General features: G+C 47.0%; 1 protein-coding gene across 8 annotated transcripts in view; it reads left to right on the top strand.

The window, feature by feature from the left end:
* LOC141259288 (guanine nucleotide exchange factor DBS-like) overlaps positions 1-17,523 on the top strand; it is a 354,703-nt gene that overhangs the window by 325,628 nt on the left and 11,552 nt on the right. The window contains exon 31 of one of the 8 annotated variants that reach the window (XM_073674997.1): positions 8,448-8,951. The exons of the other annotated variants lie outside the window; for them this stretch is intronic. Coding sequence (XP_073531098.1) covers positions 8,448-8,457 — 10 coding nt within the window. The 3' untranslated portion in view covers positions 8,458-8,951. Of the gene's footprint in view, positions 1-8,447; positions 8,952-17,523 lie in introns of those variants that run through there. 8 annotated transcript variants of the gene reach the window in all.

Here is a 17,523-nt window from a genome sequence, read left to right as displayed (position 1 = left end):
CCACCCTTTGTCTTTTTTATCAACATAAATTCTTCCAGGTACTCTTGCACAAAGTAGGGGATTTTGTAGGATTATATTCAGATGTATGAGTAACCATTATAGCATTTAGGTGATAACGATCATCATTTTCATATGTAGATTGAAGCAGTCATTTACTGAAACAGAAACAGCTGGGTTAGAGGCTTAAAACTGGGTGAGGAACAACCAACTCTACTACAAAGGTCAAATTGTGGAAGACAGTTTCATGTCACAGGTCATACAACATGGATAGACTGAGCACAGCGACAAGACACAAGGTAGTTATACTGCATCAGCAAAGTCTGTCCCAGACAAAAAATTCAAAGAAAATGGAGGTTCCAAGATGTGCTGTTAAAGTTTTTTTGAAGAAGCACCAAAAAATAAATAGCTATGAGGAGCCTGAGTACAGCAGGTGAAAGGCACATCATGCTTACTTGCCTTAGAAAATGTAAGATGTCTAATAGTGTCCAGCAGCGCCATCAGCTCAGAATTGTCAGCAACCAGTGAGATCCAGCTACACCTATCTCTTGTTCAGAAAAGTCTGGTCACAAGTGGTCTTCATGGAAGAATTCCAGCTAAAACGCCATATATTTGACATGAAAACAAGGCCAACAGAAAAATAGCAGGTATTCTTCACTGATGATTCAAAATTTTAAATATTTGGCTGTAACAGAAGGAAGTTTGTTCACCGAAGTGCTTGAGAACGGCACAATAATGATTGCCTGGCAGGCAACAGTGAAGCATGGTGGCAGTTCCTTGCAAGTTTGGGGCTGCATTTCTGCAAATAGCATTGGAGATATGGTCAAGCTTAATGGTGTCCTCAGTGCTGAGAAATAGCGACAGAAGAGACAGAAGAATTTGATCAATCCTACATCCACAGAAGATCTGTGGTTATTTCTTAAAGATATTTGGAGCAGCTTGCCTGCTGAGTTCTTTCAAAACCTGTCTGCAAGTGTACCTAGAAGAATTGATGCTTTTCAAAGCAAAATATCATCACACCAAATATAGATTTGAATTAGATTTCTCTTTTATTCATTCACTTTGTATTTGGTTAATTGCTAAAAATAAACTATGAACACTTCTATTTTTGGAAATTTCTATTCTTGCCTAAAACTTTTGTACATTACTGTATATATTGACAGTAGGCTAGTTTTAGAAATTTTACACTGAATACTTAGTTCCTTAATGACTCAGCCTATTTGGGAATCTATGAAGCAGCCCCATTGTTCAAACTGTACATGTGTCACTTTATATGGTATTAACTGTTGAATGCTTTTATGTATCCAAGTGAATCTGAGACTATTTTTCCGTGACTCACTGGGCCTGACTCCTTATTGTGTTTGTGCCTCTTTTTTGCAGTTTTTTTTTTTATTTTTGCCTGTTTTTTTATTTGCACTTTTTATTGTTTGTTTTATATGCATTTGCTTGTCTTTTTATGTTCATCATTGAGGCAGGGTTGGCGTTTTCAGATGTTTTCATCTGATTCATCAATTGCAAAATTTTTGCACAAATGTACTCAGGTCCCCATCAAGTGATTTTATGCACGCCTGGAATTTTTGCAACATTTTAGTGGAACATGCAACTTTCTGTGCTATAAAGTCACAAAAGACAAAAATAAAGAGCATTTTTTATTTTGCGCAAAATTCATGAACCACATTTTGAAGAATTTGGTTCAAAAAATTACTTTTTTTATCTTTTTGCCTTTTAAAACAGATGGTCATATCAAACCAAATATTTTTCAATGCCCAAGTTTGGGTTTGCAGAGGCAATGATGTGCTAAAATATAAAAAGCATCCCCCGAAATAACCTAAAGTGGTTTAGTAGAATTTTTTCACATTTTTTTTCTAATAGTGTATTGGTTGAAGGGGCATTCTTGGGATGTATCTGTGGCACCCCAGGGGTCTGGTTTCCACAGTAACAAGCAATGTTATGTCTGAGAGCAGGTGGGAGGTCTCTTGGCCAGGGAACCTGTGCATGCCACACCTCCTGCCCAGTCTTGGGAGGGGAAGAATTTCCCCTATATAAACCCGGGGCTGAAGCAGGGTTAGGAGTCAAGGAGAGTAGAGACAAGAAACAGTCATAGGAAGAAACAGCAGAAGCTCAGTGGGAGCAATACTACTACGAGTCAGGGGCTGGCAGCTGCAGAGCTCGCCCTGACTGAGAAGCTTTCTTACCGGACCCGGCGTCCGAGGCTGTGGGGACTAACTCTTACCCAGCAGCAGAAACCGACCGGCAGGGGATTGCAGGTCCTCTGGCCCAGAAACCCGAAGGCACGGTCACACGCGTGGGACCAGCACCGCCATCGTGGAGCGGAAGCTACTAGAAGGCCCCGAGTCACCGGCCATACGGGTGAGCACCACACGGTACACTCAGGGATGTGGGCTACTTATACCCGCCTCTAGCAAGGTAGCCAGAAGAGTATCGTTAGTTTGGGAGGCCTACAACTCCGCCTGGCCAGGGGAGATCCCATCTGCTCAAGGACTGACCAGGCCCCAATCGCTAGCCAGTACTCCGGGAGGGTCTATCTTTGTGACCAGTAAAGACCCTGAACTGCACCGTACCGTCTCCGAGTGGTTCCTGCTACCCCCATCATCCACGTCGGCTGCCCTGAGGCCATACCCCTCCCGTTGGGGGTTATACTACCACGCTGCACAATCCTACCACCGTCCTCAGCGGTCTGCCCTGCAGCAGCTGCCCTAAAGCTGCATTCAACGGGTGGCGTAGTCATCTAACATCACTGCTATTACAGCGCCACTTAGTCTGACTCCCTGGGCACGGACCGGGTCACCGCCACGAAACTACAACCCTCAACAGATCCGGCTCCGGGTAAGCCCCCGCGTGCGCAACGCAGCGCGATACAGGCCCAGGGGCGCGTCAACTTTTGGCGTAGTCGGCAGGATTTCGTGCCCGCAACCACCGGGTACTGCGTGCCTGAACAAGAGACTTTCAAACTCACCTGTGTTGAAGATTCCCGCCATCCGGCGCCATTTTCAGCCTTCTTCCCGCCATCTGTGGAGTTTTCCCGCCGTTGGACGCCATCTTGAGGACGCCGCGCGGGAAAAAGAGGGGCGTGGACTCCGAAAAGCCCGCGAGAACTGAAGCCCCGCCTCACGTCCGGACGTTGCGTCAGGTCTTGGAAGGAGCCCAGCAGACGCCGACGTCACAGGAGCGCGACGGAAGGTCCTCAACCCTGACGATCCACTGCGGAGCCGCGGCCTACGGAAGAGGATCATCGCAAGGTAGGCCACGGTCCACTAGGGGGGAGAAGGATGTCGGATACGGAGGAGAGCTTCACCGCTCCAACCCCCGCCAGCGCCACCGCTGTTGCGGTCATGCCTTTCACCATGCCCTATATCCCGGGGGCAGCCTGGCTACCCCAGTACTCAGGGGAGTCACATACCCTGCAGGACTTTAGAGAAAAGCTGGATAGCCTCTTCCAGGTGTACCCCCTCACAGAAGAGCAAAAAGTGAGCATCCTGGTGGCCCAATTAACCGGGGCAGCCCGAAGGGAGGTAAAGTCCTGGCCACCTGGGGGGAGGACTGTCGCAGGGATACTAACCCGGCTGAAGGGCACCTTTGATACCCGCACCTCAGCCGAGATCAAGCTTAGATTCTACGGGTGCAAACAGCGGGCACATGAGAGTATAAGGGACTATGCCCTGAACCTACAAGAGGCCCTGAGAGCCGTTAAGCAGACCGACCCTGATGGCGTGGGAGACGAGGACAGGCTGTTGACTGAACAATTTATAGAGGGTTTATATTGCAATGCCCACCGAACCCAGTTGCGGGCAATGGCCTTACAGGACCCTCATCTGGGATTTGCACAGTTCAAGGACAGAGCCATCCGGGTGCTCCGAGAACCGGCACCGGGTGGCGTTGTGACCCACAGACGCCCAGCTATCACTTACCACCAGGAGGCGGCGCCCTTGTCGGCAGGGCCTGTGGGGGCTGATGCGCAGGCTTTGAACAATGACCCGGCTCTAGACCTGCACCATCAGGTCCAAGAGCTAGCTAAAAGCGTTGCTGCGCTAACCCGAACTGTGCAGTCTTTACAGGTTTCTACTCCAGGGAAGATCCAGCTGGCATCCGGACCGGAGGACATCCCGTGGCGTCGACCAAGGAGGACCCCACCGGCCAGAGGAAGACCCAGTGACCGATACGACGAGGACGGACGACCCATCTGCCGCCGCTGCAATCAACCCGGACATATGGCAAGGTACTGTCCTTTAAACTGGCACAACCTGGGGGTAGAGGGCCAACCCCCAGGAAAAAGATCACCAGGCCCATCGAACTGGCGCGACAAATATGTGGGAGGACGTCCAGTCTTGCTTGTGGTACTGGATGGCATCCCTATGAGTGCCCTACTGGACACCGGGTCACAGGTCACCACCATCCCGTACGTGCTCTTCAAGCAGTACTGGAATGACTCGGATATAACCCGCTACCCTGACGACGACTTGAGTATTATCGCCAGCAATGGTCAACCCGTGCCGCAGATCGGATTTAAAGAGATGACCATCAAAATCGGTAGAGTCGAACTGGCAGCACAGGGACTGATCATTGTAGACATTGACAAACACGAGAGCCACCCAAAAATAACTCTAGGAACTAATGTAATTGAAAATTGTCTTGCAGAGGTGATTTTCCTTCTACAGCAGGTTGCCAAGAACGCCAGCTCCGGCGAGCAGCGGGTGCTCCAGAAAGAGATCCGGGCACTGATGCGACGGCAACAGGTGGAACTCTCCGGCGGTGAGATTGGTAGCGTAAGAATGTGTGACCCTTTTCCTATTGCCATGCCCCCAAAAAGTGAAATGATGATTTGGTGCCGGGCAGCTATTGGTCTGAGAGGTAGAGATTACCAGGCAATGGTAGAACCAGTTTACTCAGACAGTAGGCCCACCATCTTGACAGCACGGGGGTGGTTAATGTACGCCATGGGAGGGTGCCCGTTCGCATAATCAATATCGGGAAGAGGGAAGTGTACCTGCCCCGGTATGCCACGCTAGCCAAATTATATACCATTAACCAAAATGCTATACAATCTGTGGAACCCTTGCCTCCATCTCACCCGGAGGAAGGTAACGGCTCTAAGAAAGTAATGGAGGATTGGTGTCAGCAACTACACTTGGGAACTGACTCCACTCCCTCCCACCAGAAACAGGGAGTCTACCGGGTGGTTCAAGAGTATGAGAGAGTGTTTAGTAAACACCCGTTAGACTTCGGGCGAGTCAAGGGGGTAGAACACCGCATCCCCACGGGAGATCATCCTCCCATAAAAGAGAGGTATCGACCCGTACCCCCTGCACATTACCAACACGCCAAGGGGATGCTTAGAGACATGAAGGAGGCTGGGGTAATCCGGGATAGCTGTAGCCCCTGGGCAGCCCCACTGGTTTTAGTCAAAAAGAAAGACAACACTATGAGGATGTGTGTAGATTACCGGAAAATCAACCGTATCACACACAAGGATGCGTACCCTTTACCAAGGATAGAGGAGTCTTTGGCTGCTTTAAGATCTGCTAACTTCTTCTCTACCTTGGATCTCACTAGCGGGTACTGGCAGGTTCCTGTAGCAGAGGCGGACCGGGAGAAGACCGCATTCACCACCCCGATGGGACTTAGCGAGTTTACCTGTATGCCGTTTGGACTTTGTAACGCACCAGGAACCTTCCAACGATTAATGGAGTGCTGTCTGGGACACAAAAACTTCGAGACGGTCTTGTTGTACCTGGACGATGTCATCGTATATTCCAAGACTTATGAGGACCACCTGAAACATCTGGCGGAAGTGTTCGAAGCCCTGGCAAGTTACGGCCTGAAGGTGAAACCCTCTAAGTGTCACCTCCTGAAGCCAAAGGTGCAGTACCTGGGACACGTGGTGAGCGCTGATGGAGTGGCTCCCGACCCTGATAAGATCACCGCAATTAAGGAATGGCCAAGTCCCTCCAGTGTAAAGGAAGTGCGGCAGTTCCTTGGGTTGGTAGGCTATTACCGCAGATTCATCCCCGGCTTCACCAAAAAGGCAGCTCCTATGCAGGACCTCCTGATAGGCCAGTCCCGGAAGGCCAAGAACCAGAAGCCGCCCTTCAAATGGGAGGAGCTGGAAGAAGAGTCCTTCCGCCAGCTGAAGATGGCCCTCACGGGGGATGAAATCCTGGCATACCCGGATTATAGCCAGCCCTTTATCCTCTACACCGACGCCAGTAACATCGGGCTAGGAGCCGTACTGTCCCAGATTCAGCAAGGGAAAGAACGAGTAATCGCCTACGCAAGCCGAAAACTGCGACCCACCGAAAGGAACCCCGAGAATTACAGCTCATTTAAGTTAGAGTTCCTGGCCGTGGTATGGGCAGTCACCGAGCGCTTTAAGCATTACCTCGCTTCTTCCCGGTTCACCGTGTACACGGATAACAACCCGTTGACACACCTGGACACGGCAAGACTCGGTGCCCTGGAGCAGAGGTGGATGGCCCGTCTGTCCAACTACGAGTTCACAATCAAATACCGGGCAGGACGCTCCAATACCAACGCGGACGCCCTGTCCAGGATGCCCAACCTGCCGGACGGAGGAGAAGATCTGGAGGGACTGGAAGAAGTTGAACTCTCTGCGTTCCACCGTCATGGGACTATCCAGTATTCCCACCGGGTAAGGAGTAAGCAGGCTGCTACGTTGAACCCCTTACCCCACTACAACTGGGCGGAAACGCAAGACAGCGACCCTGCCGTCCGACTGGTGAAGGAGATGCTGACTCGGCCGGAGGCTCGCCTTGAACCAGACGCTCCGGAGGAAGCCAAACAACTATGGGCAGAGAAGAGTCGACTGTTCCTTTACAAAGGGAAGTTGTGCCGCAGAATGGTTAACTCCCGGACGCATGAATTACTCTGGCAAGTAGTGGTGCCACGAAGAGACGCAGCCATGGTGATGGAGGCATACCACGACGGAGCTGGACACTTCGGGTGGAAGAAGCTGGAGTTCCTGCTGCGCGAGCGGTTCCACTGGGTAGGCATGAGGGGAACCATCGAGAAGTGGTGCAGAGACTGTGGCCCGTGCAACCTGAGAAGGAAGGACCGTGCCAGCCAGAAGACTCCCCTGCAGTCCATCGTCACCCGGCAACCGTTGGAACTGGTAGCCTTGGATCATGTAAAACTGACCCCAAGCAGAAGTGGCTACGTCTACACGTTAACCATCGTGGATCATTACTCCCGGTTCTTGGTTGTCGTCCCCGTCAAGGACTTAACGGCTCAAACAGCAGCTAGAGCCTTCCAGCAGCACTTCTGCCGTCCACACGGGTACCCGGACCAAGTGCTGACGGACCAGGGACCTGCCTTTGAAGCGGAGGTCTTCCAGGAATTTTGCAATCTGTATGGCTGCCGGAAGATAAGGACGACACCCTACCATCCGCAAACTAATGGACTTTGTGAAAAAATGAACCAGGTGGTAATGGATCTTCTAAAAACGTTGCCCCTGGAAGAACGCAGTCTGTGGCCTGAGAAGTTGCCCGATCTGGTGGACCTATACAACCACATCCCGGTAGGTTCCACCAACTGTACCCCGGCTTACCTAATGAGGGCGAGACCTGGTAAGTTACCTGTTGACCTGGAAATGGGAGTCCTGACACCCGAGGACACTTCACCAGAAGCAGACTGGGACACAGAGAGGCAGCAACAGTACCGGAAAGTACAGGAGAGCGTGGAGCGAAGTCTCTGTCAGGCTAGGGAAAGACAAGAGAAAACTTACAACCAGTACGCTCCCGCCGTTCCCCTGGTACCCGGAGAGCAGGTCTTAAAGAGGAAAAGACGGCTCCACAAGTTGGACGACCAGTGGGAGAAGGACCCGTACACCGTACTGCCCTCAAGCCACGAGAACCCGAAGGTCTGCACCATCAGTAAAGACGGAGGGGAAACCACAGCCATTGTATCCCGGGACCACCTGAAGAAGTGTCCCGAACAACTGAGGAACCCTGGAGAGGAACAAGAAGACCATCGACCCGTAGAGGAAAGGGAAGATATGGTTAGTACTGTGCTCGGGGACTTCCCTCGGTCTTGGACTCAAGTCAATGGTGCAGTTGTGGTGCCCGTACTCACCTTCCTCCAACCGTCATCCCAAGCACCTACGGAGCAACGGGTAGAGCTGGAAGAACAGCCGGTCCAGGAGGCAGAAGACCCCACACCCGCAGACCAGGAGGATCAATCCTCTGCTTGCAGTGAGCCTGCCATATCCCTAGTGAGCCAGGGAACTCGTAGACGGCTGCCCAGTTTACCCTTGACAGCTCCTACACCCTGTAGTTCGGGGCCAGACAGTCAGCTCCGTAGGTCCACTAGAGCCACTAGAGGCCAGTTACCCGCACGCTGGAGGATTTAAAGTGTATAAATTGTTTTATTTATGTTTACCTGTGTATTGTTGCTTGTGTATAATTTTGTGTTTCTAGTTATTTTTAGGAGTCCTTGGTGGATTTGCCGGGAATCCTGTGTACATAGTTGGAGCGTAACCCAGGATGGACTAGAGACTGTTAAGGACTCGGGGTAGGACAGACCCCTACCTGGTTACGTCTCCCTGTTTTGGTGAAATGGACACCTTTGTTTCTTCAAAGACTGCACCCGGTTACAGACATGCCGTGACCACCTTTATGTGTTTCTTTATTGTATTGTTATTGATATATCTTGTTATGTTTTTTTTTTTTAAATATGTTTAGTCCCGGAGTACTAAATTTCACTAGGGGGGAATGTGGCACCCCAGGGGTCTGGTTTCCACAGTAACAAGCAATGTTATGTCTGAGAGCAGGTGGGAGGTCTCTTGGCCAGGGAACCTGTGCATGCCACACCTCCTGCCCAGTCTTGGGAGGGGAAGAACTTCCCCTATATAAACCCGGGGCTGAAGCAGGGTTAGGAGTCAAGGAGAGTAGAGACAAGAAACAGTCATAGGAAGAAACAGCAGAAGCTCAGTGGGAGCAATACTACTACGAGTCAGGGGCTGGCAGCTGCAGAGCTCGCCCTGACTGAGAAGCTTTCTTACCGGACCCGGCGTCCGAGGCTGTGGGGACTAACTCTTACCCAGCAGCAGAAACCGACCGGCAGGGGATTGCAGGTCCTCTGGCCCAGAAACCCGAAGGCACGGTCACACGCGTGGGACCAGCACCGCCGTCGTGGAGCGGAAGCTACTAGAAGGCCCCGAGTCACCGGCCATACGGGTGAGCACCACACGGTACACTCAGGGACGTGGGCTACTTATACCCGCCTCTAGCAAGGTAGCCAGAAGAGTATCGTTAGTTTGGGAGGCCTACAACTCCGCCTGGCCAGGGGAGATCCCATCTGCTCAAGGACTGACCAGGCCCCAATCGCTAGCCAGTACTCCGGGAGGGTCTATCTTTGTGACCAGTAAAGACCCTGAACTACACCGTACCGTCTCCGAGTGGTTCCTGCTACCCCCATCATCCACGTCGGCTGCCCTGAGGCCATACCCCTCCCGTTGGGGGTTATACTACCACGCTGCACAATCCTACCACCGGCCTCAGCGGTCTGCCCTGCAGCAGCTGCCCTAAAGCTGCATTCAACGGGTGGCGTAGTCATCTAACATCACTGCTATTACAGCGCCACTTAGTCTGACTCCCTGGGCACGGACCGGGTCACCGCCACGAGACTACAACCCTCAACAGATCCGGCTCCGGGTAAGCCCCCGCGTGCGCAACGCAGCGCGATACAGGCCCAGGGGCGCGTCATATCTTCAGGAGTACACTAATCCCTGGCCTCCTGCTTTGTCGGGGAGGTTGGAGGTGGAGCAGTATGCTCCTTAAGATTGATAGTTTGGAGCAGCAGCATGTTTTCTCTGCTGGTCCAAACTGAGTGCTCTCCCATGCTGCTAGCAGAAACAGCTTTGCAGCATGGGAGAAGCCCGAGGGACTAAAGCTGGTCAGATCCAGTTAGCCGACCAGCTTCAGAGTAGCATGAACAGGTTCTAAAGCATAGACTGCAGGTTTAATGGCAACCTAGTCAATGAGCTGTACACTATAGAACAAAAAAAACCTCCATTATTGAGAATGGAGAGATTTTTTAATAAGGCATAAATTACAAAGTTGCATGTTTTTACAAGCATTTTACTATTTTACCCATTTCTGAACTTGAGACAACATTTTAACCCCTTCACAATCTTTGATGTATAGGTACATCAAAGGTCATGTCCCCTGCCTTTGATCTGATCGGCTAACATGTGCCTCTAACAGCCGCAGGTAGATTCAAGATCCACCCGCGGCTTTAAACAGAGGGATTTAACACATGCCATCTGGAAGTGCATCACAAATCCTGCCCATCGGCGTCCCTGTCACTTAGTCGTGGGGCGCCGATGGGTTGTCATGACAGCCGGGGGTTTGCAGAAGAACTCTGTGCCTGTCATTGTGAATCTCCTACAAAGTCCGGCCTGTGGCCGGCGTTCATAGGAGATTGTGATTTCTGCTACACATTCTGCTATGTGTATCACAGGCAATCGGATGATCACAGCTTCAAGTCTCCTAAGGGAACTATTGAAGCCAATAAAAAGTAAAAAAAAAAAAAAGTTTTAAAAAATATAAGAAAAATGAAAAAACACAAAAGTTCAAATCACCCCCTTTTGTCCCATAGAAAATAACACAGTTACAGAAAAAAATAAAAATAAGCATATTTGGTATCGCTGCATTCAGAAATGTCCAATCTATCAAAATATACAGTAAATTAATCAGATCGGTAAACAGCGTAATGAAAAAAAATTGAAACGCCAGAATTACTTTTATTGCCCCCCCCCCCCAACGTTGCAATAAAATACAATAACAAGCGATCAAAACATCACATCTACCCCAAAATGGTATCATTAAAAACATCAGCTCAGGGTGCAAAAAATAAGCCCTCACCAGCCCCAGATCCCGAAAAATGGAGACGCTACGGGTCTTGGAAAATGGCAACAAAGCAAATTTTTTATTTCTTGCAAATTTTTATTTGATTTTTTTTTCACCACTTAAATAAAAAAGAACCTATGCTGGTTTGGTATCTGTGTACTGGTACTTACCAGGGGAATCATATTGCCAGGTAAGTTTTAGTATTTAATGAACATGGTAAATAAAAAACACAAAAACCATTGTGGAATTGCACTTTTTTTTGCTGCTATAAAATCTTTATTACAAAGTTTCTTATTTTAATGTGTGCCATTGATTTATGAAATACAAATTAAAATTATGGTCACACATTAAGTGCAGCAATTTGTTGGCAATTAAAATGTACAATATTGTCTGAAGATGAGCGGAGGGCTCTGGATGGTCCCCTGTCACTGGAGGAACTAGAAAAGGCTCTAACTTCTATGCCAGGTGGTAAAGCTCCAGGCGTAGATGGCCTCCCTGCGGAGGTGTATAAACGGTTTAACAAGATATTACTCCCAAATTTGGTACAACTATACAACCACTCCCTTGCAGTGAGGTCGTTACCACCTTCCATGAGAAAGGCAATTATTACTATTATCCCTAAAAAAGGGAAAGATCCTCAGCTCCCTGAGTCATATAGACCTATTTCTCTATTGACGGTGGATATCAAAATATTGGCTAAAATGTTAGCTAATAGGCTGTCAGGAATTATGTATAAAGTGATACATCCACACCAAACGGGCTTTATGGCCAACAAATCCACAGCAATTAATTTGCGCCGCCTCTTTTTGAATATGCAGCTCCCAGCAGATAACATTGGGCATAGAGCGGTGCTGTCGTTGGATTTAGCAAAGGCATTCGATAGCATAGAGTGGAACTTCCTCTGGGAGGTGTTGAAAAAAATGGGGTTCGGACCCACATTTATATCATGGGTACAGTTGCTATTCTCCTCCCCTACAGCTAAAATCAAAGCAAACGGTGAGCTGTCTCAAAGCTTCAGATTATATAGAGGCACAGGACAGGGGTGCCCTCTGTCCTCATTATTGCTTGCCATTGCAATAGAACCTTTAGCGGCAGTAGTGAGGAATTCTTCTGAAGTTAGAGGATTTCAATATGGGAACATAGAAGAGAAGATTGCATTGTATGCAGACGACCTTCTGCTATTTCTGGGAGACTATGGTAGATCCCTGAATAGTGTAATGGATATACTTAAACAGTTTGTGCGGTTGTCAGGTCTGACTATTAACTGGGATAAATCTGTACTATTCCCCTTAGATGGCCCAGTAGACCGTTCAGACATTCCGCATACCCAGATAGAGGGGGTTTCCAAGTACAAGTACTTGGAGTTGGTAACATCGTCCCCTCTTAGAGATTATGAAAAACAGAATCTGTGTCTTCTAGACAAAATTAAGTGCAAAATAACGGCATGGTGTAAACTGCAACTCTCTGTGGTGAGCAGGTTAAATCTTATTAAGATGGTGTTAATGCCTCAGATTTTTATATTCTACATAATGCTCCCATTTGGCTCCCGCTATCTAGATTCCATAAGATAAACATGCTTTTCAGAGATTTGATCAGGCGTAAAGGGCAATCCAGAATAAGACTAGAAACTTTGCAGAGACCAAAAGACGACGGTGGCCTGGCACTGCCCAATGCACGGTTATACTTCCTGGCGGCTCAATGCCAACATATGAAGGGATGGAAAGAAAATGACATGGGCAGTTCGGTCTGCAAAATTATTCAAAACACTGTGGGACAGGGGCCCCTTGTGGAAAGCTTGGAGGCAGGGAGGTTTGGGGGTCTGTCAGTATACCCTACATTGGACTTAATTTTTAAGGTTTGGTGTGAAATCAAACAAATAAGAGAGGTCATATACTTATCAATGTACACACCTATTTGGAATAATGACTTACTTTCAGAATTTGCCAAATTAACTGAGTTCGGGAACTGGAAGAATATGGGTATACAGTACGTTCACCAGGTGATCGGCAATGAGGGGCTTAAATCCTTTGACTATCTGCAAAAAGAGTTCCATCTACCTGATTATTGCTTCTACCAATACTGTCAACTCAAATATGCCTATAGAGCCCAATGTAAGGTGAAAGAAGTTAAAACTCAGAGAGATGTGGTATTGGACACTATTTGCTCAGATGGAGCCACGAAGGGGGTAATATCCAGTGTCTACAATGACCTTCTCTTTGTCTTCCTTAAGAACTTCTCTTTGTTGGCTAAACGCAAATGGGAGACGGATATTGGTGTTATCACAGATGATGAGAAATATGCCCTTAGTCATAGCTATGACTTCATTCCACTATTTTGAACTTTGTTGATCAACCTTGTATTTGCTTTGACCATCCGTTTGTCTAACCCCTTTGTCTTGACCCCCTACCTTCTTGGAATTGTGACCTCGAACTGTGACCTGACTTCGCCTTTGCCTCACCCCTTGTTTATGATGTCCCCTCCTAGCTTTTGATCTCAGACTCCCTGAGGGCGTGTCTGTAAGTAGTGACTAGCTTCACAAGAAGCAGGAGAGCTGTAAGTGGAATGTTCTACCACACTGCACTTGCAACTCATTAGCATACCATTTCAATAATAGATTTTGCTAAAAAAGCAAAGTGAATTTCTACAAGAAAGGTGAGGATTTACTCAGCATTAAGGCTCCTTTACATGCATGCCATTCGTTTGGAGTATAAAATCCTGATGACAGGTTCCCTTTAAGTTTATTTTATTTGCAAATGATAGCATATTTGTTCTTCAAGTAACAGGATGTTGGACCTAACCACAGACCAGTGCTTTCTCAAGTTGTTTGTCAGATATAGATAAGAGTACTATGATAAGAGAACAATTACAACATTCAGTGAATTTATATCTCTAAATTCCTGCTCATCTTTATTATTATTACTGTTATTATTAATAAAAAAATAATAACAAGTACATTCATTAAAAAGTCAAAGGATTGGCGAATAAAAGATAGTAATAAAAGTGTTTACCTCGCTTGGGATTTTGTTCTAACTTCAGAGCTTCAATTTAAACAGGCAACACATTCAGGTCTCAATTACAAATAATGTTTTTTCTTAATAGTGTAGTATTCTTTAATTGTAAGTAATGTCACCTATAAAGGTAAAAAATCATACAAGTGGCCCATAGAAAAGTAGCTTGCCTCCAATACCAGTGCCATGCTCATTGGAGGAGGCTGTAGTCCCTTGCGCTCTGACTGGTGACATTGTGTCGCCCTGTGTGCAGCGTTCCAGCTTTATTATGCCTCCCTGTTCAGTCCTTCGATGCAAATCGTGTAAGAAAGATGGTGTTCTCCCTGGAACAGCGAATAGTGATTGTGGAAGTCTATGTGCAAAGCGGATTGATTAAGGAAACACAAGGGCCTTTGCTGACAAGTACTCAAGAACAAAGCCACCAGCTAACCTTTGTATTCAGAATCTGGTTCAGAGGCCTTAATCCGTCAGGTTGGCCAAAGTCGGATTGCAAGTAGCCCCCAAAAATTAATTCGTAGAGTGATTCAGCAAGTTGGTGTATCGCGAACAAAGTGCTAGTGAGTTCTGAAATCTCTGAACCTCAAACTGTACTGAGTAACATTTGTGCTGTAACTGAAAGAGCTCCACAAAACTACACGTCTAAATTACTTGACCTGGTTGCTGACTATGATTGCTGATGGACATTTGGACCCATTCCTGTACTTTATGATGAACAACGTTTGGTTCCATGTACCAGGTCATGTAAATTGACTGAATTGATTGAATATGAGGTACTGGTCCACTGGAGATCCCAATTTGACTCATAAAACACTACTTCAGAAAAGTGGCATTTGGTGTGCGGTGTCAGGGATACAAATAGTGGGCCCAATTTTCTTAAAATCAACTGTGAATTAACTGTGAATACTGCCGTTTACCAGTTTTGTGACCAACTAACAACAAAAGATAAAATGTTCTGCTTTTTCCAACAAGATGCTATATCTCACATGACTCACTGGCACAGGTTCATGAACTGTTTACTGAGGAGGAAATTGTGAGCAAGGGGTTATTGTCAGTTCCATGGATTTCTCCAAATGTGATTTTTATCTGTGGCAAAATTTAAAACAGAAAGTGTATGCCAACAATCTACATACCCTGTAGCTTAAAAAAGACCTGTCACAGAGTCAAAAATGGCCAGTTCTTGCCTTTATTTTTTTCCCATTGTTCTCCTCATTATGCTGTTTTTGTTTTGTTTTCTATTTTTGTTTTTTATTCTGCCATATATATGGGCCTTTTCATGTGGTACTAATTTTTATGATTTTTGCCAAGGGTTGCGTGGCTCACAGGACTCTGGGGGGGGGGGTGTACTTAGGCTGCTCTGCATTGCTATACCCTATGAGCTGAGGGACAGAGTTTTTTCAATATAAAATTTTAGCACAGTAGCTGCTATAAACTCGTCTTTTTAAAATGCAATTTACTGGTGCAAGCTCTGTGCAGGCATTAAAGGGGTCGAGCCTACACAAGATATCACTTAGGTGTTATCTGATAGAATGGTGTGGGTCCCATCACTGGGTCCTATATTGATCATCAGAATGGGTGACTTGTGTACCCAGTTTTCACCTGGGCCTCCCCTGGCAGCAAGACCATGCCCAAGAGTAGGTGAATGGTAATTGCTCATATGCCTTGCATCTGCAATCAAATCCATGATAGTAAAAATACTCAAATAGTCTAATGCAGTACCCCACTCAGCCAGCTTCATCAACATCTTACACTCTAATGGAGGGGCAAGACATATGTGCAATTAGGGAGCACAAGTCTCCTTTCCTATTTATTAACGTGGGGGGGGGGTCTACACTGATCCAACAGTTAAAGGGGTCGGCCACCCTTGTGTACAGTTTTGTTTTTACTTAAATGCATGTATTTGGGGCCAAAAATTATTTTCGCAATTGGGTTTCACTCAAAAATTTGCGTAATTTGCCTTCTATGGCCTCTGTGTTGCACTCTCGTTTCATGGCTGAAGAATGAGTTACCTGATAATCTATCAGAGAGATCGTTATGATGGTCTTAAGGGTAGAGTTTTTATCTCTTGTATCTTTTTTTTCTGAGCTCATCTCAGCTGCTTTCTGACAACAGACTGTAAGGATATGGACATGTTGTCCACGTTTCTGTCTTGAAAAGACAAGTTTATTGTTGCAAAATGTTATGTGATGCAATGTGACTTGTAATGTATGTTAAAGGTGTTACCAATACTGATAGCATGTGTAGTTTGACAATAGGGATAGCAAGAGTTAATGGTTGGGACTAGTCCAGAGTGGAAGGGGTTGAGTTGCAGGGATAGTGACAATTTCTTGTCAGAAAGTCAGATAGGCCATGGAGTAAGTAGCAAGTGGACCTAAAGGTCCAAGGTGAGCAGTTTCGCATTCTGGGGTGTCCCTGAGTAACAGGAGACCGAAGTATAGGGATAGCGAGATCCGGAACAGAAGTGACTAATAGACAGAGTGACCTTCCGGAGACAGGTCCTGGGAGAGGATGCCTAGCAGAAAGGCCTTGAGTTGGCAGCTCTCCAAGTTCCAAGTAACAGGCCTGGACAGGACTGACTACGAGAGACGAGTAGATTGTCCCAGGCGGGAGTTCCAGAACGTTCAAGAGCTTGAAGCTAAGTTCGGCCATACTGGCACCCTAAGGGGAAAGAAGACGCTGGGTGAGTAAAGGACTCTTGTTAAGCAGGACTATAAAGTTAAAGCTGGGTTGTGGTGAAGTAGTGAGAAACAGTGGACGTAGAGAGCAATAGAGAAATGAGGGAAAGAAACTGTGTTGAAAATACTTCGAGTTGAAAAGGAAACTTTCATAAGAGTGTAGTAAACTTCCTTTTTGCAGTTACCAATTAAATTTGTATGCCTCACATGTATAGCCTCACATGTATAGCAAAAACATGATGTGAACATAGCATTTAGGCTGGGTTCACACCACAACTTGCTTCCTATTCATGGCTCCTTCTAGTGCTGCCATATACTGCATTTTGGTGTCCGGCTAAGGCCACTTTCACATTGTTTTCACCTAAGTGTAAGGCAAGTTGCACACAACATTTTTGTCCATATTCATGACTCAATTGGGGGCTCCCAATTGAATACTCAAAAGAATGTACTCTCTATGGAGCCAAGGAATTCATTGAGGTAAATGGAGTCCAAAATTTGAAAACTTTGGACTCCACTTGACCTTCTTTTCAGCAGATTTGTTTTAGGTTTCACATTGCTTTCATCCCCATGTTCAGTGGTCTCGTCTGAACCCCCCCGCTTATCAGAATTCAGGTCAATGTGACGACGGGGCCATTGACTATAATGGAGCTGACAGAGTCAAAGTGTGCTTCATTTTCAGGAGTATACGCTGACTGGAGACCTCAGAAGAAGTAGACTGCCTGTGGGTGTCCTCCTACAGTAGGCTATATGCCTGAAAATGATGCACATCAGAGCACACGTTGACTTTGTCTGCACCATTATAGTCTATGGCCCCATTGGGCATACTCCCGAATCACGTTTTGCAGGGGGTTCAGGCGTAAGCCCTGATGTGACCACTGAGTGTTGGGAGGAACACAGTGTGAAACCTAAAACAACTGTGCCGGAAAGAAGGTCAAGTGGAGTCCAAAGTTTCAAATTTTGGAC

This window comes from Phyllobates terribilis, unplaced genomic scaffold, assembly GCF_046119375.1.
Source record: "Phyllobates terribilis strain yellow unplaced genomic scaffold, ASM4611937v1 Scaffold_3__8_contigs__length_932513732, whole genome shotgun sequence".
NCBI classification, from domain to species: Eukaryota; Metazoa; Chordata; class Amphibia; order Anura; family Dendrobatidae; genus Phyllobates; species Phyllobates terribilis.
The sequence above is the reverse complement of the archived record's forward strand: the minus strand, read 5'-3'. Positions and strand labels throughout refer to the sequence as shown.